This window comes from Chionomys nivalis, chromosome 16 (assembly GCF_950005125.1).
Source record: "Chionomys nivalis chromosome 16, mChiNiv1.1, whole genome shotgun sequence".
Lineage (NCBI taxonomy): Eukaryota > Metazoa > Chordata > Mammalia > Rodentia > Cricetidae > Chionomys > Chionomys nivalis.
Window position 1 is genome coordinate 51,852,767 of NC_080101.1, and position 25,612 is coordinate 51,878,378.

General features: G+C 39.1%; 1 protein-coding gene across 1 annotated transcript in view; it reads right to left on the bottom strand.

The window, feature by feature from the left end:
* Positions 1–3,121: 3,121 nt before the first annotated feature.
* Trpa1 (transient receptor potential cation channel subfamily A member 1) overlaps positions 3,122–25,612 on the bottom strand; it is a 45,203-nt gene continuing 22,712 nt past the window's right edge. The window contains exons 14-27 of the mRNA XM_057790758.1: positions 22,339–22,505; positions 20,091–20,184; positions 19,149–19,208; positions 18,094–18,192; positions 16,755–16,825; positions 16,080–16,242; positions 15,100–15,189; positions 13,052–13,221; positions 11,197–11,326; positions 10,508–10,690; positions 9,027–9,095; positions 6,318–6,428; positions 4,646–4,743; positions 3,122–4,001 (exon numbers count right to left, since the gene is read on the bottom strand). Coding sequence (XP_057646741.1) covers positions 3,803–4,001; positions 4,646–4,743; positions 6,318–6,428; positions 9,027–9,095; positions 10,508–10,690; positions 11,197–11,326; positions 13,052–13,221; positions 15,100–15,189; positions 16,080–16,242; positions 16,755–16,825; positions 18,094–18,192; positions 19,149–19,208; positions 20,091–20,184; positions 22,339–22,505 — 1,704 coding nt within the window. The 3' untranslated portion in view covers positions 3,122–3,802. The remainder of the gene's footprint in view (positions 4,002–4,645; positions 4,744–6,317; positions 6,429–9,026; positions 9,096–10,507; positions 10,691–11,196; positions 11,327–13,051; positions 13,222–15,099; positions 15,190–16,079; positions 16,243–16,754; positions 16,826–18,093; positions 18,193–19,148; positions 19,209–20,090; positions 20,185–22,338; positions 22,506–25,612) is intronic.

The following is a 25,612-nucleotide window of genomic DNA, read 5'->3' on the forward strand; positions in this document are numbered from 1 at the left end:
GTCCTCTCAATAACCTAAGCAGGAAGCCATTGTTGGAACAATGTCCCCTTCTCTTGTTTGTTTTTTAGGATTGAATGTAGATGCCTGACTGAACACAAAATCTGGAAAGATGTGGCTGTGTTCCTGTCTCAGTTATATGACTGCAGGTCTGGCATTCAACATGGAGGAATCTCGAGTATTTTCATAAAACAGAAGCAGTCATCGGCACCTACATATGGTTTTGAGAATCTCAAGAGTAAAGACATGGGTTTCTAACAGTGTCTGATCCATATGTTACTATTATTTAACCTGATCGAATCAAAATTTCTAAAATAGTTTAAAACGCCAAGTGATGCTGGTCTGTGGTCAGTGCTCAGCAATGTCTGTTCATTTGCATCTGGGGCAAAAATAAGTCTAAAATGTTGAGAAGTTTTATTTTAATGAAATATTTTCATGATATCTGTCATTTATCTTATATCCTGAATAATGGGCTTTAGGAGTGTCTGGGAGCTTAAGTTTCTAGCAATATGATAATTAACTTCAAGGAAAATTAAAGATTTAATTGGTAGGATGCAAAACTTCCAAAGTCTTATGTCTACTTTTATCTACTGCACTGGTTTTCTTAAATTAGCATTTTTTAGCTAGGTATCCTGGGTACACATTATCTAATCTTGCCAATTCCACAAGGGGTGTAAGTTATTGTCATTAATGCAGAGATGAGAAAAATCAGTTACTGAACTAATAGGAACTAAAGTCCACAGGCGTACACACTGACACACTGTTTTATTCTGAAGTACAAACCCTTCCTATTGTCCATTCCGACCATAGTTAAATATATATATATATATATATATATATATATACATATATATATATATAATACACATACACACACACACACACACACACACACACACACACATATATATATATATATATATATATATATATATATATATATATATATCTCACCCAGATTGAAGCAGTGAGAGGGAAAAGCATGGCCACATGGCTCTCATGACACTTGCACTCCTCAGGAAGATTTCTTTTGTTGAGCAGGACAGGGACATAACACAAGGGCACAAGCTATTTTGGGGGCAGTTTCTTTACCTCCTTTTTCTGTACTTGTCATTTTCAATGATTTTAGTTGATTGGTGTTTGTGTTTGTTGAGCACCAATTATGTACAAAGTGTTCTTCTAGAAACCACACAAAGTATGAAAAAAGTGAAGAAAGAAATGTGTCCTAGTCTGTGTCACCTAAGACTGAAGTGAGCCATGAACAAATCTATGTCGTGCCTGGTTAAGGGTAGGAGGCAGGTAACGGTCACCATCATGGGCAGAAGTAGGAGAGACCGGGAGCATAATTCAGAGGGATTTCTATGTGAAGGCAACACAGAAAGTAAACTCTGAAAGAGTTAGAGGGGGAGTGGTTTGCACAGAAGACAGTAGGAGGAGGGACATGAAGAATCACAAACATTTTGAACCAAGAGTGAGTCCCTACGAGAAGTGGCTAAAGTAGATACAGAAGCTATGTTACTGCTGTGGAGGAGAGAAGTCTCTATGATCTCTGCTCTTCAGTTAGTAATACTGGGGAAGGACTCGGGACTTCAGAGATAGCATGAAAGCATTTTATTAGGGAGATATTACTTTAGTGTGGCTATAAAACCTTAGAGCTTTTCCTTAGGAAGAATGCCTCAAGACATTGATGCTTGTCAATTTCAGAAGTAGGGGCCTAAGAGAATGTTGGAATCTTTGATGAAAAGTCAAGATCTGTTCTAAATTCAACATGGAATAGTTGAGAAGGAGAAAGGACAGAGATGAGAGCAAGGAAAGAGATATCTTGATTGAGGGAGCCATTATAGGGTTAGCAAGAAACCTGGCTCTAGAGAAATTCCCAGGAATCCACAAGGATGACCCAGCTAAGACCCTAAGCAATAGAGGAGAGGAAGCCTGATCTTGACTTGCCCTGTAGTCAGACTGATGAATATCTTAAATATCACCCATAAACCCTCATCCAGAAACAGATGGAAACAGAGGCAGAGACCCACATCGAAGCACTGAACTGAGCTCTCAAAGTCCAGTTGAGGAGTGGAAGGAGTGAGAATATGAGCAAGGAGGTCAAGACCATGATGCAGACATCCACTGAAACAGTCTACCTGAGCTAATGGGAGCGCACCAACTCCAGCCAGACTGGGAAGGAACCAGCATAGAACCAAACTAGTCCTTCTGAATGTGGTTGACAGTTGCATGGCTGGAACAGACTGAGGGGCCACTGGCAGTGGCACCAGGATTTATCCCTACTACATGTACTGTTTTTTTGGGAATCTATTATCTTTGGATGGATACCTTACTCAGCCTAGACACAGTAGGGAGGGCCTTGTCTCTTACCCTCTCTTGAGGATTGGGTAGGGATGAGTTAGGAGGGTATGTAGAAAGAATGAGAGGAAGGGAGGGAGTGGGAACTTGGATTGATATGTATATTGAAAAAAGATAGTTTGTTTTCTTTAAAAAAAAAAATAAAAGGGGGGAACCTTCGAAACAACACTATCCACATATAAAGTAAAGACATACATAGCCAAAGTCACTCACATGAAGTAAATGTCTTCTGGAGTTGGTGAGAGAATAAACGTGAGAATCACTCTATGAAGTTTGGTGCTAGGGTGTGTGAATTCACACTTTTGTATTACACACGGAAAGAGTAAAGGTGTGGGTCTGATGAAGGTACATTTGCAATTTTCAAAAAGCTAAATGCAATAAAAATTCACACTGCTGTCCCTGAGGGATGATTGTATCCTTTATCCTTTATTAAGACCATTGATATGTAGTTTACTTTCTGTTGCTACAATACAAAACCATGACCATGACCAAATGCAATCTGAGGGAAAATAGTTTATTTTTGCTTACAGCTCCAGAGCAAGAGTCCATAATGAGGAAGAGGTCATGGTAGCAGGAGCAGGAATCTGACGGGTCACATTTCCACCCACACCCAGAATGTAGAGAGCAGGCAAAGTTGAATAACTTCCCTAAACAGAATCATCAACCGGGGTCTGAGGGTTCAAATGTATGAGCCTATGGGCAACAGTTCTAGTTTAAAACAGCACAATTGACAACCAACACAATTGACAACCAACACAATTGACAGACTAAACAGAGGGGGAACACACAGTTACTGTCACATTCACGTGTATCATCATTTACTGATTAGGACTTCAGTTAAATGTCTTAAAGTGATGCTAATGAGAAGATGAAGAGCAGGACTATTGGGACAGAGATTACAGTGTCTCACCCTGGGTTCTAACACAAGAAGGCCTTACATGGGAGAAGTTTGAATCTAATACTTGTAACTATAAACATCTCATGTTATATAGTTATGCTATATCACCATATATATAAACTGTAGTTACATGATTACATTATATCAATAAATATTGAATAGGAATCTAATATTGACATTTGTGTCCTGGTTTAATAATTTCATTTATTCCTTTCCTTCACAATGCGTATTCTAACGACTTTGATTTCAAATGAGTCAGACTCAGTCTGAGGAGATTACCCTTCATTAAAGTCCAACTTGAACAGGTCAGAAAGGATATTCCCAATACGGAGTGGTTGACAGAAAATATGAACATATAGAGACATAATTTGCAGGAACTACAGTTTCCCATGCAGTGGCATCTGCCGAACTCCTGTTTCTTTGCTCTTCCAAACTGAAATTCACTGAAGTAAGTCAAGCAGTCCCCACTCCCATTAGGTATCCCACCAAAGGCCTGGCTGAATAACACTTAGGACAAATATATTAATAATATTTAATATCTAATAATATTTAGTGTGGTTTGCTCTTAACTGCATTCAACACAAAATTCCATTTGCTCTGCATTTGTTCTAGCCGCTCCTTTTTGAACTTGTCCTGGAAAGAGCAATGGTTATCTTCATCCTCTGTCTCTGAGATAATTTCCATCTTCTGGATGATGAGTTTGATGAGTTCATGCTGCTTTTCCAAGAGAGAAGTGAGGTCCTTCAGCCTGTAAGAGCACACATGTGTCATGAGCTTATTTTCAATCCTCCGTCCCCATGTTTAGGGGACTAGGGACTAGAAATGTTCTATACCAAGTACCTGTGCTCGGCTTGTAGCCTCGTAGTTGCCAGCACATTCCTGAAGCTTGAGTGAGTTTCCCTAAGTTCCAGTCTTCTTTGTGACTAGCTGTTGTTTCTAGCTATTGTTTCCAGTTACTGATATGAAACATGCATAGAAAGGTTAAGCCGCCTTCCTATGGACATAGCTACTAAATAGTTGATGGGAATCTAAACTCAGGGAAACTGTAGAGCCCTCTTACATAACTCTTGTCCAATAGGTAGCTATTCAAGGGATCCTCCCAGTCTTTTTTTGCTTCTGTTATATGAACCGAGATGACTCATGAAGAATACAGTTTATGATAATTAACCCAGTAGTAAGGAAATCAGCATTTAATCCTCTTCTATTTATTCCTTGGAGGGCAAACTGGCTGGTGAATTGTCACAAGTAAATTCAACCCTAAAATGTGTCTTGATTTTCACTGCATGAGCAATGTCCCTCAATAAAGCCTAATTTCATATACAAAATAAATACCAGTATCATAATGTAACTGAATCTGATTTCTCGTATGAAGGTAGATGGAGAAATACAAACCTGTATTTCTGCTTCAATATTTCTATTTCCAAACACATGTCAGTGTTTGGTGCTTCTTGCCGTGTTTCTTGTGTACAAAGAAAGTAATGAAAAAATCGCTGTGGGTAAAACATGGAAGTTACTAAAGGTGAATTAAATTTAGAACTTTTTCATGAGCATGCACAAAAGTTTAGTCCCCAAGTCAGGCTCAGAAGAACGATTTTTCCTAGGCTACCATTATGGCCTCATAACTGGGAAACCATCAGGCCAAAAGCTACAGTATCCATAAGAGAAAGATTTTAAAATGACATGGTATGGAAGGCATAAGCGGAAGCAAGAATAGGGCCTGCTAAAAAAGGCCTTCCTTGTACCAGTTTACAAATACTCATGCAAAGTGCCCATTCTGCACTATGTGCAGTTCTCTTCCATATACAAGGTGTTTATTCTTTGAAAATGCTCTGCCTCATTAGTCATCACAACTCAACTACTGAAAATTATTTCACATATAGACGTTTTAAATTTAATAATTTTTAACTTAGTGCCCTCTTTTTTCCTGGTACCAGGGACGGAACGCAGGGTCTTGCACACAATGAGGAAGCTCTTTAGCCTAGAGCTGTACCCCAGCTCAACCCTTTATATCATAGTTGACCAGAGAAGGTCAAGAGTGGATGTGAAGTGGCCGAGAGTGAGATAATTCTAGGGGTCCAGGACACAGAGGAACTCAAGTGAACTCTGTATAGAAATAGAGCCAGCCAGAGGGAGAAGAAGCAGTAAGGGGATGCTATATAACCAGGATGGCTGGCCCACCCAGGCTGATGAATTACGTGAACATGAATTGCAGAAATGAACCTTAGGAAAACACTGGAACCTTTTCACTGTGGGGAAGAGAGGGTGGAACATGGTGGAAGGGAAGTTTGGCTTTGAGTGTGCTAAATTTAAAGAGGCTTTAAGACAGACAGTGGAAACAAAAAGTAGTCAGTTGAACATGGGGACCTGGATCTTTAAAGTAAGCTCTCAGCTAAAAACACAAGTTACTGGAGATTCTGGGCAGAGATGGTGACTGAAATGTACAAGGTTAGGGGATAGCGTGGAGTCAAAATAAAGCCTAAACTTCTGTGCAGAGGTTATCATTTTGTGATTACACAAGGTAAAATCCACCTAAAGAACTCAGGAAGAGGAGTCATAAGACGTGAGCAGTCTGGGCATGGAAGTTAGATTCTGGAACTTGTGAGTTTTAGTATGGTTCTTCTCTCCTATACTACACTGACCTGGCTTAGCTTTTAATTATTTTTCATGTCTTTTAAAATAGACACTCTCATGCATATTCTCTATTTTGCATTCTGTATTTGCAATTAGACACACACATCTGGACATAAATATACACATAAATGTATGTGGCAAATGGTTAAGGAAAGCAGATGAAGAATGCCTACCCTGCTAGACAGCTACTAAAAGGGTACAGCTGGCTCATTTGTCTCCCTGAGCTCATGGGGATATGATGCTGTGTATGATCATATGTCTCCCTCCCGACATCCTGGTACTTTGATATGTTCCGTGCACTTGCCAAAACAGAACCACGTCTTTCCCACAGGCAGAGTAGATCCAAAGCCTCCCTGGGAATACAGCTGAGGCCAGCACAATGAATGGATGCCATGCAACATCTCTTGGTATGCCTTCCTTTAGGAGTACTTACTAACATCCTGCCATGCCGAGGTCTGTTTGGATACACGACAGTGTACTGCTGATCTACTTTGCGTAGGAACCACAGTGGCAGCTTTTTCTCCAAGTTGGTATGAAGTTCCACCTAAAACACATTGGGTTTATTGATAGACCTGTTAATTAGTATCTAAAGCTATCACCTCAAGAGCAGAATAAAAATGAATTCCTGTGTACTGATTCATACACAGTGACTGAGCTGGCTTCCTTCAACCTCCACCTTCCACAGCTCAGTCACCTAGTTGTCCCTCCCTTGCCTCACCCTCCATGAGGCCAGAAAGCAATCTCCAAGCAAAGTGGAAGAAATGATTGAAGAACTTAATGTCAGCAAGTATGTGGTTAGTGTTCAGGGGCTGTAATCCACATTGGAGATACAAGGAGGGTGGCAGAGCCTGCACTCTTAGAGGGTTAGAGTGCCAAGTGTTCAGCATTGCTGGGAAGTTCGAATGGTATGAAATGCCCAGGACAGGAGAGGAAGGGTCGCTTAGCTGGGGAGATACAAAGTGAGAAGACAAATGCAGTTAAATGCACAAAACAAAAGGAAAAAAAATGCAAGCCACTTCTGTGAGTTTTCCTTCCTATATTATCAGACACAGAGAATTTTACTCATGACATATACTGAATATAACTTCTTTTTGGAGACACAGTATTTTATCTCTTTAATGTTTTTGTTTTCAGCTTGTATTTTGTTTAATTCTCATGCTCTTTATTAATATTTTTGGCAGTACTGGGGATCCAACCCAGGCCCTTACGCATGCTCAGCAAAGAGTTCACACAGTCTTCCACGGAGCCCTCAGTCTTTCACATTTCCTATATTCCAGCCCTTGGTGTTTCTTTGGAAATGGTGGTTGTGACAACCGCATAGCAGTACTCATGTTCTAATCTAAGTTCACATTGCTTTTCAATACTTAGGATTTCAATGACCTTTAGAAACAGTCAACTGTAAAGACATTCCTGGGCAGAGTGCCTCAAATGAAGTGTGCCCCAAGGAGGACGCACTGACTATGTGCCTTACCGTTTATTATTGTGATGTACACCACCCTTTACAGACTGTAAAGTTGTTTCTGTTTCAAAACATCTTTATTGTGCTTTGCTTACAATTCTGGTTAAATATTTATTTTGATGTTTATGATAATTTGCTAAAGATCAAGCCCACTGTCTTTAAATGCTAGCCAAAGCCTTTACCATAGTGCTACGTCTCCAGGCCCTCATGATCCACTGCCCACAACCTTTCAGCTTTCAGTCACCCTTCCTCTAGGCATTGCAGACACACTGGCAAAAGAGAAGCTTCTTTAAAGAGGAACACTGTCTCTCCCCAGACCTCTTTGGCTATGAGATTGTTCAAACACTGGAGTCAGCTTCCATTCTGAAGAAAGGAAAAGGGTGGAACCTATCAGCAGCATGTTGATAGGAAGATACTTCACTTGGTTTTCACCACCTGTAAGCCCAGTTTGCAGGACAGCGTGGAGCCAAGACAGAAATAAGTCAGTGGTGGGTGGAATCACACCATGACAATGAGTACTTAATTATATGTGTTTGGGGACTAATTATAATATAATTTTTAAGTTTCTAGTTGCATATATTCAACTGATAATTAAATATTCCTGAAGCATTAATGGTGCCATTCACAGTTGAAATTTAAAGACAATGACACCAAGAACATTAAAAGAAAAACTACCTCAAGATTTAGTAGCCAAACCCATCTACAAGTCTTTTGACTCTGAAGAACTTTATATTAAAATGCCTAACAAAATAATACAGAGAACTCAAATGAACAAAGCTTCATAAATCTAGTTAGAACTTCAACATAAAACATGTGTATGGACTGTGTGGTCACATGGCAAACTAACAGGAGAACCACTGAGCTGAACATTTGGACTGCAGTAAGAAAGAATTCCTCATATTGGATTATGGTAGCACTCAGGCCTATGAGCCCAGCACTCAAAAGGCTAGGCCAACACGATCATAAGTTCAAGGCCAAAGTCAGTGACAAAGAGAGTCCAAGATCAGCCTGGAGGAATACTCACACCTACACATGCGCACATACACACACCTACACACATATATATACACCTACATACAGCCATGTATGCACAATGCGCACCTTCACACTTGTACACACACATACACCACATCTACCACCTACACACACACCTACACACATACATACACATATACACATGCATACACACACATACACATCCAGACATGCATCCACACATGCACACTGTACACTTTCATACACACATATGCTTATACATACACATATATAGATACACACATACAAACACTTATACGTACACACCTGTATACACACATATAGAAACATAAACACACTCACATACATACAGATACATTCACACACACACACACACACACCCTCAAACCAATGATGCTTTTGGTTTGGCGTGTAATTAATCTGGTTTTTCCAGTTTATCATACCTTAACCTGATACAAGTTGTCAAAAACAATTTCTCTATTTTTTGATTAGATTACTTCAGGGTGATTTTTCTGACCTATTGATTATAACAAGAATAACAGAGAACACACAAACAGATACAGGCGGCAATTCTCCATATGGAGAAATAGCCACACTAAGCAACAGGGCTCTTAAAAAATCAGCTATTCTTATACACAAGGAATCATGAGAGTGCTGATTTCAATACGTGTTTAATAATTATAATACCTGCATAGCGATCCTCTTCAATGCGGCATGCTTCTGGACCTCAGCAATGTCCCCAACTGCCAAACCTATCTGTAGTAAGACAAAAGATCAATCATAGCACAACAAACAATACAATTAATCAAGTCTTACTTTCCACTCAAGCTTCAACAACTAAATACCATCAAATAAATGGTATATAAGCAACTAGACACCATGGGCCAAATCATATATTATAAACAATGTGAATTTTCTCTTTACATGTCTGGGGCCAGGATGTCTAAAATGGTGGCGTTAGCAGATTCAGTGTTGCACACAGTGTTGTCTATGTAGTCTCAAGCAATAGCGGGCATGAAGGTCGAAGGTCGTACCGAGTTCCCTCACGTCTTGTCTTTTTCACACTGTGGCAAGATCTCTGCCAAAGTGGAATAGTGGCAGAAGATAAAGAGGCAAAATCCGTTCAGACTAAAGTGATGGCGATGGAGCCACTGGCTAAGGAAGTCCGCCCCCAAGCCCTGGTACTTGAACTGATCTTTGAAAGATGAGAAAGAGTAACTTGTGGTGGGAGGGTTGTCCAGGATGAAAGAAAAGCCTACACAGGAGTTCTGGAGGCATGAAGGAAAAATGGAACAGTCCTGGGGAAGATGGGAGTTGGGTGAGATCAAGATGGTGGTGAACCAAGCATACAGAACAGACGGGTCTGGTCTGGCTTCCAAGGAGTCATGAAAACAAATGTAACGGGCCCACCTTTAAATGAAATGATCAGTTCTGGGTTAGCTATCTCTTTAGTGACAATGCGAAGGGAGAACGTGGCAAAGAAACGAGATGGTAGACTCCTCCAGTGACTGCTGTGATGGAGCAAGTGCGGAGAAGATGCAGGCCGAGTGGAGGAAGCTGTGGTAGTCAAGGAGAAGCACAGGCTGGGAGGCAGAAGCTAAGAAACTTTCCATGATATGGACAAAGGGCCTTTGGACCATGGGAACCAGGAGGTATTAAACCTTATCTTACTAAGTTTGCTACCCTCTGAAGTTTCTTGTAACAACACAAAGCTGACTAATACAACCCCCCGCCAGAAAAAAAGAGGTGTTAAAGGGGTTAAGAATCCTTACTTAGTATTTGTGGTGGTTTGAGAAAAAAAATGGCTTTTCAAGAAGTGGCACTATTAGAGGATGTGGCCTTGTTGGAGGAAGTGTGCCACTGTGGGCGTGAGCCTTGAGGTCTCTTTTTCTCAAGCCTCCCTCAGTGTGACAGTTGACTTTTTGTTGCTTGGAAGATGTAGCATTCTCAAATCCAGCACCACGTCTGCCTGCATGGTGTCATGCTCCCCGTCATTATCATAATGGACAGAACCTCTGAAACTGTAAGCGAACCCCCTCAATTAAACGTTTTCTGTATAAGAGTTGCTTTGGTCAGTGTGTCTCTTCACTGCAATAGAAGCCCTAACTATGTCAGTACTATTAAATGTTCCAAGTAACTAACAGAGTGAGCAATGAGGTGCCACTTACTAGTAAATTCATGAGAACAATTGGGACAAACATTGTGAAGGCAATCAGTTGTCCAAAGGTCAGGAATGGATATGCCAATTCCTTTCTTAAGAATGGTTCCAGGAAGGCATCTCGATAGTTGATGTCACCCAGCATCATACTGAACGTCTGGATTAAGGAAAGCAACGGAGTGCTGAAGGCGTCCTGAAAAAAAGAAGGAAAGGAAACAGGAAGTGAAAATCTCCTATCATGAAAAAGGGTTTCCTGATGACTAAGTGATAAGAATTATACAAAAAATACTTTTTAAAATTCACACATGCTGCTCTTAAGATACAGTCATGAAAAGTATTATTAACTACAGTCAACAAAAGTAAATACAAAAGACATTTTAATGCTTAAATATAAATTTCTTAACCAGAGAAAAATTTGATAAAATTATATTTTTTCTTCAATAAAGATATATAAGATATAAACTGTTAAGTAAAGATAATAAGAAAGGGGCATCTCTGCCAATGCAAGAAATCCAATTAGGTCAAATCAAACCAGGCCAGGTTGGCTGGGATGGATGCCGGGGTTGAGGGCTACACTCCCAACTTAACATTAACTAATCAAATAAAGTTATTAATTTATTAAGCCATTAGGATTTAAGTGTAAATATCTATTTCCAATATTACTAGCAGTGAAGTCAACTAGAGATGTAAATATCTCACTTGGAAACTCAGGAGGACATAAAAGCTGAGGCCAAAAGCCAATAGGAGGAAGATGAACACTCCAGTCGATCTCAACAGAGTTTTAAAAATCACCTCCAACATAACAATGAAAATTCCACAGTTCTCAAACCTAGAAAAGCAAAAGGACAAAAGCAGTTGCTTACTCTGGTGTCAAAGGGTATTTGAATCAGTATTTATAGTGGAGTAAGTCAGGTAGGAGGTTTAATAGATAAACTAACCGAAACCAGGCATTTTGGTATAAATAAATAAATACAAATCTTCAAGTAACCAAATCTTCTTTTCAAACTGACTATTGGACTGCTTCCTCCTCCTCCTCTTCTGATTTTCTTTTATTCATTTTCCTTCTTTCCTCCTTCCCTCCATCCCTCCCTCTCTCTCTCCCTTCTTTTTTTTTTCTCCTTTCATTTCTTTTTTGAGACAGAGTTTCTCTGTGCAGCCCTGGGCAGAGTGTTTCTTTCTTATTAATATAATATTTGCCATCTTTCATTGTTTTACCACTTGACCAAGGTGATGGCAGTTTTCTCTAAGTAATAAACAGAAACCATCACAAAGTAAATAAAAGAAAATGATGTCAGTTGTTCAATAAAGGCATTAGGGACAGAAATCCTGTGGCGGATCAAATAGAGATCAATTACAGAAGATCGCGTTTTCAGATGTCCCCAAGACTGGGCACAAATACACATTTACACTCATCCATCTTCACAACCCACCCCAGCATACTGTACTGTGAAATGATTGACACACAAGTGTGACATCTGGCTACAAGCTTGCATTCTTCCTTTGTCAAAAATTCTCAGAAGAAGGAATCACAGCATGTAACAAAATTCCACTACTTAATTTATACCAGAATCAAAACATACACTTTTTGGAAAATCTGAAAGGAAATTTAGCTATGTCCCCCAAAAGGACCAGAAATGTGGCGAGATCACTGATAGTGACTGATTTGAATCTGTGTTCCTTCTAGATCAATGCCCTTTCCCCAAACCACATCCCCTCTCTCCAAGGACCCACACCTCAGCATGGCTGCACTATTTACATAGATGTACACAAAGTAGAGTAAGCTTATCCCTGGAGACCCAATACTTCGGTCCAAACTATTTCTCAACTTACTAGCTGACCTTCGGTAAATTTTCCATATTCAGCGCTTAAGTCTCTTCTTTGATCCAAGGCAGACAGTGCCATTTACTTCTTGTTATCATAAACATGTGTTAAAAAAAGATGCTTAACTTAACACCAGCAACTGTTAGGACAAGAATTTGGCCACTTTCTCTTTCTTGAATCACTTACTACTTTTTTAAAAATTAGATTATTTTATTCCCTGTTTTTTTATTACTTTTATTTAGTTAATTTGAGTGTTTTAACCCAAAGTAAATTTTTACCAAATGTCAGATGAAACAAGAGTAACTAACACTCTCATTTTGGTTTCTGTCCGTGTTTGATACAGACTTGCTGATGAAGGCAGACTTGGCACTCAGGGGCTGTGGCCATGTCTGGATGCCTTCGGTTTTTACACTGAGGATGGTGATCTTCAGCTGGCGTCTAGTAGGGAGACATCTGGAACGTTGCCCACTACATACAACGTGGTTGCATATGCAGAACTGTTCCCTCTTCACACTGACATGCACCGAAAATAATTAATGGTCCCAAATTGAGGAGCTAAAGCCTCGGTCTGCACACTCAGCCCTTACATCCTTCAGTATTAAGATGTTAAAATCCTTAAATTTAAAACAACTAGAAACAGCGAGATGCAAGTTACAAGTTCACACCACTTCTAATAGTCTTTCTTTGACATTAAAAGTTTAGAGAATATAAAAATCATCCAAACTGGTCTTACCTCTGAAGATATAACAGGAAGTTCATCCAGTAGAAGAAGATTGCTATTGCGCCACATTCCCACTGCATATAGGCAGGGATGTTGAGAAACAAGGGTAGCACAAAGATGATACTGGTTGTGTAGATGACCCACTCCAGAGCATTGTTGTAATCCAGGAAGTAGTTCCTTTTCTGCATAGAGAAGGATGGACAGTTACCACATGGAGAAACCTGGGGTCACGTCTGTCATTCTGGAGAGACTTACAGTCAGTGCTAGAGACGGCAGAGGCACTGGCTGTCCTAGTACCACGGGCAGCTGATACCTAAGAAAGTGTTACAGTCTTCTGCTTATTTGCCCTGTCTGTGTTGTATAGCATATTCCCTCTTAAGGGAACTTCTTTTTTTGGTATTTTTACTGTTGTTGTTGTTGTTGTTTCCTTTCAAAACAGGGTTTCTCTGTGTAGCCTCGGCTGTCCTGGAACTCACTCTGTAGACCAGGCTGGCCTCGAACTCAGAGATCCTCCTGCATCTCCCTCTAAAGTGCTAGACTAAAGGCATGTGTCACTACTTCCCAGCTTTAGGGAACTTCTAAAGAACTGCAGATAGGTCTCATAATTCCTGAGATCTTTCTGCCTCTTAGGGCACACATTTCTGGTCAGGCATTGTGAGTAAGTCCAGCTATAAAGAAGTTTGAGACATGAGCTGAAAGTTAAAGAACAAAGCCAAAGCACAAGGGTGTGCTTTTTGGAATGTTCTGGACGTTAAATGCTCCATACTGTAGACCATTTAAACATAAACCAGAAATAGAGAGTTAACTCTAACAGAGGAAGTCTGTAATGCTATAGTTTTTAAACTATCAATTGCAATGTAAAGTTAGGAAGATGGGAGAAGATAAGAGAGTCTGAATAATGGGTCTTAAATCATTTAAGGTAAAACAACAATGCAGCTTAACTCTCAGGAGTGTGACATTTCAAGTACCTGTGATGCATTGTAGTAAGTGAGTACAAATTTGTATTAATTTCATTAGTCTTTAATACAGATATCCATGGACCTCCATTATATAACAAAGAAAAATTTTAAAAATGTACTGCTATAAAAGAGATAACATTTATAAAATGTTCAAAAATATACAAAATCCATAAATGAGAATTTAAAACTATATACTTAAAAATACAGACTCTCAGGGCTGAGAGATGGCTCAGGGATTAAGAGCACTGACTATTTTTCAAGAGGTCCTGAGTTCAAGTCCCAGCAACCACATCGTGACTCACAACTATCTATAATGAGATCTGGTACCCTCTTCTGGTTTTCACGGAGACATGCAGGCAGATGCTGTATTTGTAATTAATAAATAAACCTTAAAAAAATACAAACTTTCTCTCATTTGCCAATCAAAGAAAAGATCTTTGGGTTCTTTATGTAATTAGTATATCTAAGCTACACCTAACCTAGCTCATTATTTTAAAAATAAGAATAAAGTAAAAGAAAATGCCATAAAAATTGTTCAAACCATGGGTGTGGCACATTCAGATAACCACAAGATTCCAGAGGTGGTGGCAAGCACACCGTGAGTTCAAGATCAGATTCAGCCAGAGTAAGAACCTAAGCTCAAAAAAGGCTCCAAATTTTATAGGAATTTGGTTTTCAATAAAAAGAAAAAAATTCTTATCGCAGTGATTCAAAGACAAACCTGTTTGAAATGGAGTCTGGAGAAGTTCTTTAAAAATGCTTATATTTCAATTTTTAAATGGATTTATAGTATTACAATTAAAATTGACTATAAGCAAAATCCCTTAAGTAATACAAGAGCAAACACGGTGAAGTCATTTCTAACGATCGCACTGGACAGACAGACCCCACCTAGTGGCTAAACCGGTGGGGCAACTCTCTCATGTGTATCAAAAGGCAGAGAGAACTTACCAACAATTATGCTATTTCTACAGTATGAAGTTTCTACATGAGTCACACTGTGTGAACTGAATATGACAAATACCATTTAGATAATTGTTTACTAGTTAATTCTCTATATTAAAATAATTATTGCTTAGAAATACAAACTGAATTATGTACCTGTTGGAAGATTTGGACCACTTCTTTGCAATATCCAAATAAACTTGATAAAAACACTAGAATCATACATATTTTTATTGGAAATGAATTCTGAAACAGAAAGTATGATGAGGGGTTTGAGTAGACAAAATTTAGTTGCACCATAATTTTCCACTAGTAAATTTTATATTTGTTTCATTTCTATGCATTGCACACAATTGCATTAAACTGAAAATTCTCATAATGCCAATCCTCATTTAGTAGAGATAATATACTCATTTCTTAGCATCCCTATTACTATATGTTCAAAGATTGTCAAGTGAATTATAAAGGGACAGAGATCTGCAAATCTACACATATTTTTTAAAAATATGGTAAAGTAGTCATCATAAAATTTATTGATTTAAAATTGTATTACATATATTTGTTACTTTATTTAGTGTTCATGTGTGTGTACACACATGTATGCATTCGTACACTCATGTCATAGGATGAAGGTAGACATCAGAGGACAATTTGAAGAAGTAGGTTCTCTTTTCCTATCATTTGGGTCCTAGGTATTGAGCTGAGGTCATCAAACTTGACAACAAGTGCTTCTAGCTATTGATCCATCTCACTGCCTCTCCTCCTAATTTGTAACTTTAAAAAAATCTACATCTTAAATACTTCTTTACACTATAGAAATATAATTCCTATCATTAAACAATTCATACCATTACATCATAATCACCATTATTTACAAAGTTTTTAATTTTTTCATAAAAACTTGAACTCATGATCCAGCTCTTCCTATATTCCTTTCTCTGCATTCTCCACAAAGACCATTTGCTAATATTTTTTTCTCAACTCAAAAAAAAGTTTTGAAGAAATTTATACCACAAATAAGTTCTATTAACAATAACTGATGTCCTGATATGTCAGCCTTATCATAAACTTGTTATTTCTAAAGAAAAACACATTTTTACAATGCTTAATTTTAAAATGTTGAAGTTTTGAAATACCAGAGTGTCTACTGTTTCCAAATGATTACTAGTTTCGTTGATTATTCCAGTGGAGTTGAAGGCCATTCCAGGCTTTATTTTGACAACAAGAAAGGTCATAGGTATGAGACCAAGACAATAAGATCCTAGGTTCATCATATGAGCTCTGAATCCATAGGCACACCTGCAAAAATGAACAAATCATAACTGAGTCATCTCAAATAAATACATTTACAGATATCTACGGAAAATAGCAACAATCTATTTCAAACATCTATTTTATAAATTCTTTGTATTTACAACCAAAAGTTCTTCTAATTTATGTTCCTCATTTTCAGAGATAGATTCTCAGTTGCTGAGCAAATGGCAATGTCTCACTAGCTCATGGAAAATAAGTCTTTCATCCATGTGTCTTAGCTGCAAATTGAGCCTTTCTGTACTATGCCCCTATTGTCTCACTGCTCACTAAACTTTGTGACCCAGAGGGTGATTTGTCTCACATTAAAAAACACACATTCAAAATGTATTAGAATCAAAGATAAACAATAATTTTTAATGACAAAATTTGTCTTCAATGCTCATTCTTCTTAAATTCTAAAATATAATATCTAAAACAACAAAATCAATAAAATGATTGAGAAGGCTTTGAGTAGAGTCAAGGGTAACATCGTTTTAAGCAGAAGTGCTGGTACCCACCATTTCATGAGTAAGTACTCCTTACACACAGGGTGGTTGAGGAGCTCTATGCGGTTATGTTGTACCATGACCTGAACAAAGAAAGGGCAATAAATACACAGTAGTGTTAAATAACTGAGCATAAACTGAGCCTTCTGCTTTGCTTTTATATTTATAATGTTATTATGGTACTGTGAGAGCAGCATTTGCTTATTTTTAAAACTCTGAGAAGTTTAAACTTTCACAGGAACTAAAAATGTGCTGGGCAGTAGTAGCTCACACCTTTAATCCCAGCGCTTGGGAGGCAGAGGTAGGTGGATCTTCGAGATTGAGGCCAACCTGGCCTACAGAGAGAGTTTCAGGACAGCCAAGGTTACACACAGAAACCCTGTCTCAAAAAATGCAAGAGAGAGAGAGAGAGAGAGAGAGAGAGAGAGAGAGAGAGAGAGGAAGAAGAAGAAGAAGGAGGAGGAGGAGGAGGAGGAGGAGGAGGAGGAGGAGGAGGAGGAGGAAGAAGAAGAAGAAGAAGAAGAAGAAGAAGAAGAAGAAGAAGAAGAAGAAGAAGAAGAAGAAGAAGAAGAAGAAGAAGAAGAAGAAGGGGAGGGAGGGAGGGAGGGAGGGAGGGAGGGAGGGAGGGAGGGAGGGAGGGAGGGAGGGAGGGAGGGAGGGAGGGAGGGAGGGAGAGACAGAGTCAACATTTTTATGCAGGTGCAACCACTTGATTTAGTCTGTCCCTTTTAATCTCTGTCCCAATAATATGATATAATCTTATTGATCTGAAATAGAGTTACAGCAGAAATAGAAATTATAGACAAATTGGCAAGGGTTTAACCTCATTCTGTCATTGAAGAAACTCAGCCTTACTTTTTTAGAAGGAATTCTATCAGTAGGGCACATACAAGCAGTTAAAATAATATATACATTATAAGTTTGGGGGGTGTTATTTGTAACTACAAGTATCTATATCAAAAATATCATACTTTAATTATCACAGACCTATATAAAAATTAATAACCTCTAGGGAATAAGAGAACCCCCCAGATCCTCTATGATTCATGAAAACACTAATGTTACCATAATACACAGATATACTACTTTGGTGAGCAACAGATCCTCATTTAGAAGGATCTTCCTTGCCAGATGAGCATGTCAACCTAGAAAGGATATTCTACAGAGCAGATGAATCCTAGAAAAGCCCAGAGTGAAAAAATACAGGCTTGGGCAACAGAAGATGGTAGGTATGGACATTGAACTATAAAACCTTCTCCCCAGAGCTCTTCCATTTCCAACCATCATGTTGTAGGCAATCAATTCAGAGTCCAAGAGGAAACAAAGCAGTTAATACAAGCACTAGACTTACATTGAGGGTTGCAAGAGGCTCATATCTCACATCCTGGGTAGGTGCTAATTTTTTGGTCATTGCTAGTGGGCACTGAAGATATTTGAAATTATATTCAATCTGTGGAAGACATAAATTTAAAGTATTAGTCTAATAATCAGCCTAGTAAAGATCTCCAACTACTTCTTTTTAAAATGTTTGTTGAGATGCATTTGTTTATTTTAGATGTATAGATGTTTTGCCCATATATATGTCTGTATAGTGTATATGTGCTTAGTGTCCACAAATTCCAGAAGAGGGATTTGATCCCCTAGAACTGGAGTTAAAGACAACTGTGAACCACAATGAGGGTGCTGAGAATTGAACCTGGGTCTTCTGGAAAAGCAGCCAGTGTGTTTAACCACTGAACCATCTGTCTAGTCCCCTGTCACTCCTTCTTGATAAATCAAATATGAAAACTTAAACTTTTGCTTAAAGTCAACTGGTATAACTAGTAGTAATATCAAATGGAGAAAAGAGAACCAATTTATCCATGTAATTTATAAAAATAAATAAATTGGAAATGTATTTTTAATTTCTTTACAGAAAGAAGAAAAAATTGGATTATATGGTTTAGGTTTCCTGTTTATATAAATGATCTAAGTCACCCCAAATCTGGTGGTCTAGATTCTTAATCCTGAGGGAAAAAGATGATTGCTTGTCATGTTGTCCTCTCAGAGCTAGGAATAACAAGATATAACAAGATAGCTTCATATATGCCTAAGAAGCTCCCAGACTTCTTAGGACAACTGGTCAGCCACCCCCATGAGACATTAGTTTCTTAGATAGTTACTTTTCCCATAAAATATACAAGTAAGTGTAAACACTGGAAGCAACACTAACTGATGGGATTAGAAATAACTAAATATTTGGGGGAAACAGAATGTAAGAAGAATATTCTCTCATTAACAAATAATACGATATGAAGCCAATACTCATCATCTACTATAGATTGTAGAACTATAGTAGTACCACTTTCATATTTCAAGGAATTTTTATAAAATACACTTCAGATTATCATAATAAAATGAACTTACATGGTAGTCCTGACAGGATTTGTCTTCTGTGGAAGGTATCATGCAGAAATCTAAAAGAACCTTTGAGAAAGAAAACCCAGCTGAGATGTTGGGAGAGCAGGCTGCACATGAGAAAGGACTTTGTTTCATGTCTAAAATAATATACAAGTTTGTTCTGTGCTTTCCTTTGCTTTACAAACCTTCTCCAGGAATAACAAGGACTTGGGAGTTTTCTTTAGTGGCACTGCTACCCTAGGAAAGGCCATGGTGAGTTAATACCACGAATTTGCTTCCTGTCACTAATATGGTCCTTTAGGTTATATGTTCCTCTGGAGTGCAGGAGCCTTATAAACAGGTTTTTCATTGCTGATCAAGCCATAAACTGTTATCTTCATGTTTGAATAGTCACATATATTGAACAGTATCTTCCTAGTACAAAAAAAAAGCAGTTCCATAAGAATAACCATATATGACCATTGCCACTTAACTGAGCATGAGAAAGGGAGAAATGGGTGTGCCACATGGGAGAGGCTTCAACACTCAGAAGCAGCTGGTGTTCAACCAAGCAATTCCTGTTGTCTGAGAAGGCTGTCCTAGGTATTTTGATTCCTACAGGAAGTCAGGTGCCTGTATCCTTAAGGAAGGCATCTTAGATATAAATGCTAGAAACAAATGTAAACTTGAAGAGCTTTCATTCAGCTATCAAATACTACTGTGTTTCTGCCCTAAATTTGAATTATTTGAAGAAGAAAATCTATTTATCAGATTTTATTATATTACAGGAAATAATTGTTAGTATTATTTTTCCAAGCAGGCCCTTGTTAACTATTTGTTAGTCTTTGAAAATTAGAAACTGCAAAGATAGGAACTGCTCCTGCCAGGTTATGGTTCTAAGAGCAAGCCCTCCTTCTACACTACGTGTCAAGCACATACCCACAAAGATTTTTGTTTTAAGGAGCTTACTTTCATGCACTCAGGGAGGTATTCCACCATTTCCATGATTGGGCATCGGTTGCTTGGAGAATAATGGCTGAAAACCTGAAAACACTCATCCCATCTGCAAATAAAACAGAAGAGAAGTGATGTGGGATTCCCCTCTGTGTGCTGTGAATACATAGCAAGGCAGAACTTAACTAGGTGGGGAAAACTAAACTGAATGCTGGAAGAAAGTAGGAGGAGTCAAAGAGAAACAATGGAGCCATCGCCAGAGACAGACACACTGAAACCTTGCAGGAAGGCCACGAGCCTGATGGTAAAATATAAGATAATGGAGATAGGTTTATTCTAGATGTAAGAGTTAGCTAGCAATACGTTTAAGTAATTGGTCAAACAGTGATTTAATTAATACAGTTTCTGTGTTTATTTCAGGAGTCTGAGCAGCCACAAAATAAACAAGTGGACTCCCTACTACAGAGAAGTACAATAATTAATCACCCTTTTGAGTTGTAGTTGAAACTGAAGATTATATACTTGTAGTGGAAGCCTAATATCAGCTGTATTCTATAGCATCATGTTCACAGACTGACCACAGTGGAGCCATGTGAGCCCAGATCAGTTCATCTACATCACACTAATCTGTTAATGGCGATTAGGAATGTCGGTGAAGTTCAGAATGGCTGCTATCTTTCTTTAAATGTCTTTTAAAGAGGCATGTCTTTGTTTTAGTTCCCACCTGCAATTCTGACATGCTAAGTAAGTACTTTAAGAGGTTATTGTGTTAGGTGGGAAAAGTTGTATTCACATACTTGAATCAACAACTTTGTATGACATCCATATTTGACTCATATATGTGTATACATGTGATATATTGAGTAGAATCGAAAAATAACAAATCTTGAATGTAGTAGTAAGGGTAGAATCTGCCATAACATTACAGAGTATGTTTCTTTACCACCATCTAAAGAGATGAAACTGGAAGGTACTTAGTATTCCAAAGAGAAATTAAATCAATAACAAGAAGCAAAGATGAACTCATTATCTCTAAGATAATACCTGTAAGATAAACCTTATGGTACTACTACCAACATATGAGTAAAACTCAAGTGGAATATCTGCTTTGTTATCAGAAAAGATGGCTAAGCACTTTGACTCACTGGTGTTTCAAAGCTAACAAATTTCTCAAAACTCCACAAGCTCCAAACCAAGGCTAGATCTGCTGCCTTGAATATAAATTTTTGGTCACTTCTGTCCCCAAATTAGTGACAGAAGTTGTCTGAATATTTATTTGTGTTTCTATAGAGAAGTTTTGTTTGAAGAATGGTAAAACCACCACCAAACTCTTTGTATGTGCTAGAGCAATGGCTCAGTGGTCAAGAGCACTGACTGTCCTTCCAGAGGACTTGGGTTCAATTTCCAGCACCCACATGATGCCTCACAACTACCCACAAGGCTAGTTTCAGGGGCTAACTTGCTCTCCTGACCCCTGCAGGCACCAGGTACACATGTGATACACACACACACACACACACACAGAGAAAGAGAAAAAAAAAACATTAAATTAAATAAATGTTTGAAAAACAAGAGTAAACTCCTTAGAGGATGATTTACAAAGATATCTATAAAAGGTCACGTGTTGTAAAGGGACATTTCATTAAGTGCCATTAGTAATCTGTACTTTCTATATTGTTATTATTTACATGAATTTGTTTATTGTGTTTGTCTGGAGGAACATGCACCATGGAGGAACTGGCTGTGTGCTTATTAGGTTAGAGGGCAACCAGTGGAAGTCAGTTCTTTCCTTCTACCATATGTGTTCTAAAGAACAAACTCAGGTAGCTGGGCTGGGTGGCAGGCATGGTGACCTGATGGGCTCACTCCCTAGTCCTAGACCCATCTTCATCAGCAACCAGTTTGGGAGTTTATGTTGGCAGGAAAGTCCAGGAAGGCAAAGCAGAGTTTGCTTGACCTTGTTGCCGATCATTCCCTGTGTGTGGACCCCAGGGTCTCACGAAGGGCTAAACAGGTAGTATGGGGCTGTCACGTTTGGTTTGTAGAAAGGAAGACTGAGGATGAAGCAATGCTCCCATTGTTAGCAGTAACTGAACATTTGCATAAATTGATTCAAAGCTGAAGCGCATTCCTTCCCTCTCAATTGTCCTCAGGCTAGGGGTGCACCCTGTTACATGGGGACGCAAGTTACAAGGGAGACAGGAAGACACACACCTTTGTTATTTGAGGACGTGAATTTCAAGGGAGACGGGAAGACACATACCTTTTACTCCTGATGGTTGTGAGAACTACTTCCTTCCGTTTGTTGTGCAGCGCAATATGAAGAAAGGAGGCGTGCTGCTTGTTGAGGAGGATTTCAGCGTTGTAGTTCAGGAGCATGGCAACAGCCTTGGCGTGGCCTTCCCGTGCTGCAAAGTGGAGCGCTGTGTTCTTTCAGACAAAAGTAGAGCACATAAGTGGGTTGAGTGTGGTAAAGCCCTTGGTCCTTGCCTTGTTTCACTGCTGAATTGCTTAAAAGAACAATCAACAAAGTTCTAACTACTTAGTAGCAAGCATATCAATTTAAACCATGTTCACAAAGAAGATTTAAACATGGCTTTATCACACAAAGACTCTCTGTGTGTGTGTGTATGTGTGTGTGTGTGTGTGCATGCATGCGTGAGTGCATGTGTGTGTATGTGTGTGTGTGTGTGATACTTTATGGTGTTCTGTGTTGCTTCTGTGTTGAGATGATCCCCCAAGGACGAATGAGAAGCTTTCGAAGTAAGGCTCTGATAGTAAACTCTGAAGCTCTTGTCCCTGAGGATTTAGCACCTATTAGAACTGTGCATTCCAGACTTCCGTGTTCTACAAGCTCATTAAGAAGTCAGAGACCAGCACAATGTTGCCAATTTGTCAATTTCCCATATAAAATATTTTTAAAAATAGAAACAGAAATCATGGTGGTCTAGCTCAGTCATTTCTTGACGAAATGCACATTTTGACACTCCCTAAACAAATAAGGAAAAACTGCAGCTTTAATGGCTATCTTGACACAACCTAGAAGAGCATTTCAGCTGAAGGACTGTTTAGATCTGGTTGGCCTGTGGCCCTGTCTAAGGGGCTGTGTCTTGATTGTTGATTGTTGTAGAAGGGTTCAGCCCACTGTGGGTGGCATCATTTCTTTGGCAGAGGTTCCTAAACTAGAAAAGACAGAAGAAAGCCATATGGGAGCCAGACAGCCAGGGTCCACTCATCTCTCTCTGTTGTTGGCCGTGTATGTGATACAGCTAGCTGCTTTGAGTTTCTGCCTTGACTTCCCTTCCGTGACTGGCTGGAACATGGAATTGTGAATCAGATAACCCTCTTTTGTGTTTTGTTGGCTTGCTTTGTCACAGCAGCAGAAATGAAACCAGAACAGAAATCGGCACTAACAGAGACAGGGCTGTCGCTGTGATGAACACGATCTCATGAGTTTTTGTGGCTTTGAATCATTTTGTTGGAGGATTGTAGGTGATTTTGGAACTTTAGGTTGGAAAAGACATTGAGTGCTCAGAGCTTAAAGGGAGATTCTTGTGTGAGAAATTGGACATTAAGAATGCTTAAGCAGCCTGCAGAGAGTGGAGGTCCAGATCATGATACAGGGGGAGTTTATTGATAGCAGAGATAGGGGCCATTTGTGTGATGTTGGCTAAGAATCTGTGTGCTGATCATGCTGGGACTGAAGAATCAGCTGTAATTAATAAGAGGTCACAGAAGCCCAGTGAAGCCTTCTGTGCTTCCTTGGGAAAACAGGAAAACATTTCCTCAGGTTTTCCTATGGAAAGTCATACAGTTGTGGTCTGGTGGGGTGAGGGCAGGCAGAACTGGTAGTGAAAACATTGCCCACGGGGGTATGGGATTCTGAAGATAGGAAAAATGAAAGATTGAGGAGATCATGGAGTGGCTGAGGCTTGACCCTTTGTATAGGATGGAAATCCACATGGAGAGTCCTCACAAAGCCATTGGTGCAACTGAACACTCTGCTGCCTGGAGACAGCCCAATACTGTGGGATATCCACCAAGGCCAGATGCAGATGTGAAGCAAGACTGGCCCAGGCTTAAGATGGAAACTGTGTGCTGTGGATGGTAGAGCTGGAAAGGTTTATGATTTCCTTTGGAGCTCAGATGATGGACAGTAGGATACAAGATTTGTGTATCCAACTGGTGGGGTTTGGGTTTACTTCTATGCCATAGTTCACATCTTTGGTGTCTTAGCTGTGGTTACTGTTGCTGTGATAAAACAACATGACCAATGCAACTTTGAAAATAAATGGTTTATTTGACTTATGGTTCCATACCATTGTTCATTACCAAAGGACGTCAGGACAGGAACTCAAACAGAGTTTGAACTGGGAATCAAGAACTGTTACAGAGGCTATAGAGTAGTTCTGCTTGCTGACTTGCTCATCATGACTAGCTCAGCCTGTTTTCTTATAGAGCCCAGGACCACTATCCCAGGAGTGGCACTGCCCACAATGAACTGGGCCCTCGCCCCATCAACCACTAAAATAGAAAATGTCCTGTTGCTTTATCTGATATAAGGCATTTTCTCAGTTGAGTTTTCCTCCTTTTAGATGGCTCTTGCTTGTGCCAATATACATAAAACTAGCCAGCACATTTCTCTATGGACTGATCATGCTTAAGTATGTAATTTATTTTTTACAGGATCCCACACTCAAGAGATTTTGGACTTTTAAAGAGACTGAATTTTTAAAGAATTGGCTTTATAAGTACTGGAAACTTTTACTTTGGATTATATTTTATGTGTAATATTAATGTGAGAACTTGAATATAAGGAAAGGAAGGCTATGGTTTACAAGTCATGGGGGTGTTTGTATGTCAAGTTGACAAGCGTAGGATTATGATGATTTTCAACTTTCCACAGACTAGGGTCAACCTAGTCTAGGAGCAGAGTCTCAGTTAAGGAGTTCTCTAGATTTGAATAACCTGTGAGCATTGTCTTGAGTGTTAGTTGACTCTGCCCACTGTAGGCTGGAAGAACCTTGCTGAACAGAAAGCAAGCAGCAAAGGCACACTCATTTCTTCTGGCTCTGTTGTGGATGTGATGGGTAGGCGCTATGAGTTCCTGTCTCATGTGCCCCGCCCCTGCCTCAGTGATAGGCTGTAACCTAGAACTGTCAGACCAACAAACCCCTGCCTCCCCTAAGTTCCATGTTAGGATGCTTTTTCATAGCAACAGAAAAAGAAAAAACCTAGAATAAACTCCAATAAAAATCAGCAAAGTTAATCCTTTCAAATTGCTGTAACATATCAGATGTCTCTCTTTAGGAATGAACACTCAGCTCTTTCTTTATTTTTCTGGGTTCCCAGAAAGAGATAAAACTTTAAGGTTAACTTACAGGCTCTGTAGATATGAAGGGGGAGCTTCAGCTCACACACATTCCCACTCTTCTCTACATCTATTCTCCTTGACTTATTGCTCTCTCCAAGAGATGACTTTTCAAAAAATTCAATAAACGACTAAGAGCAGTATGAGGAATGGAAAGAGCGTCATG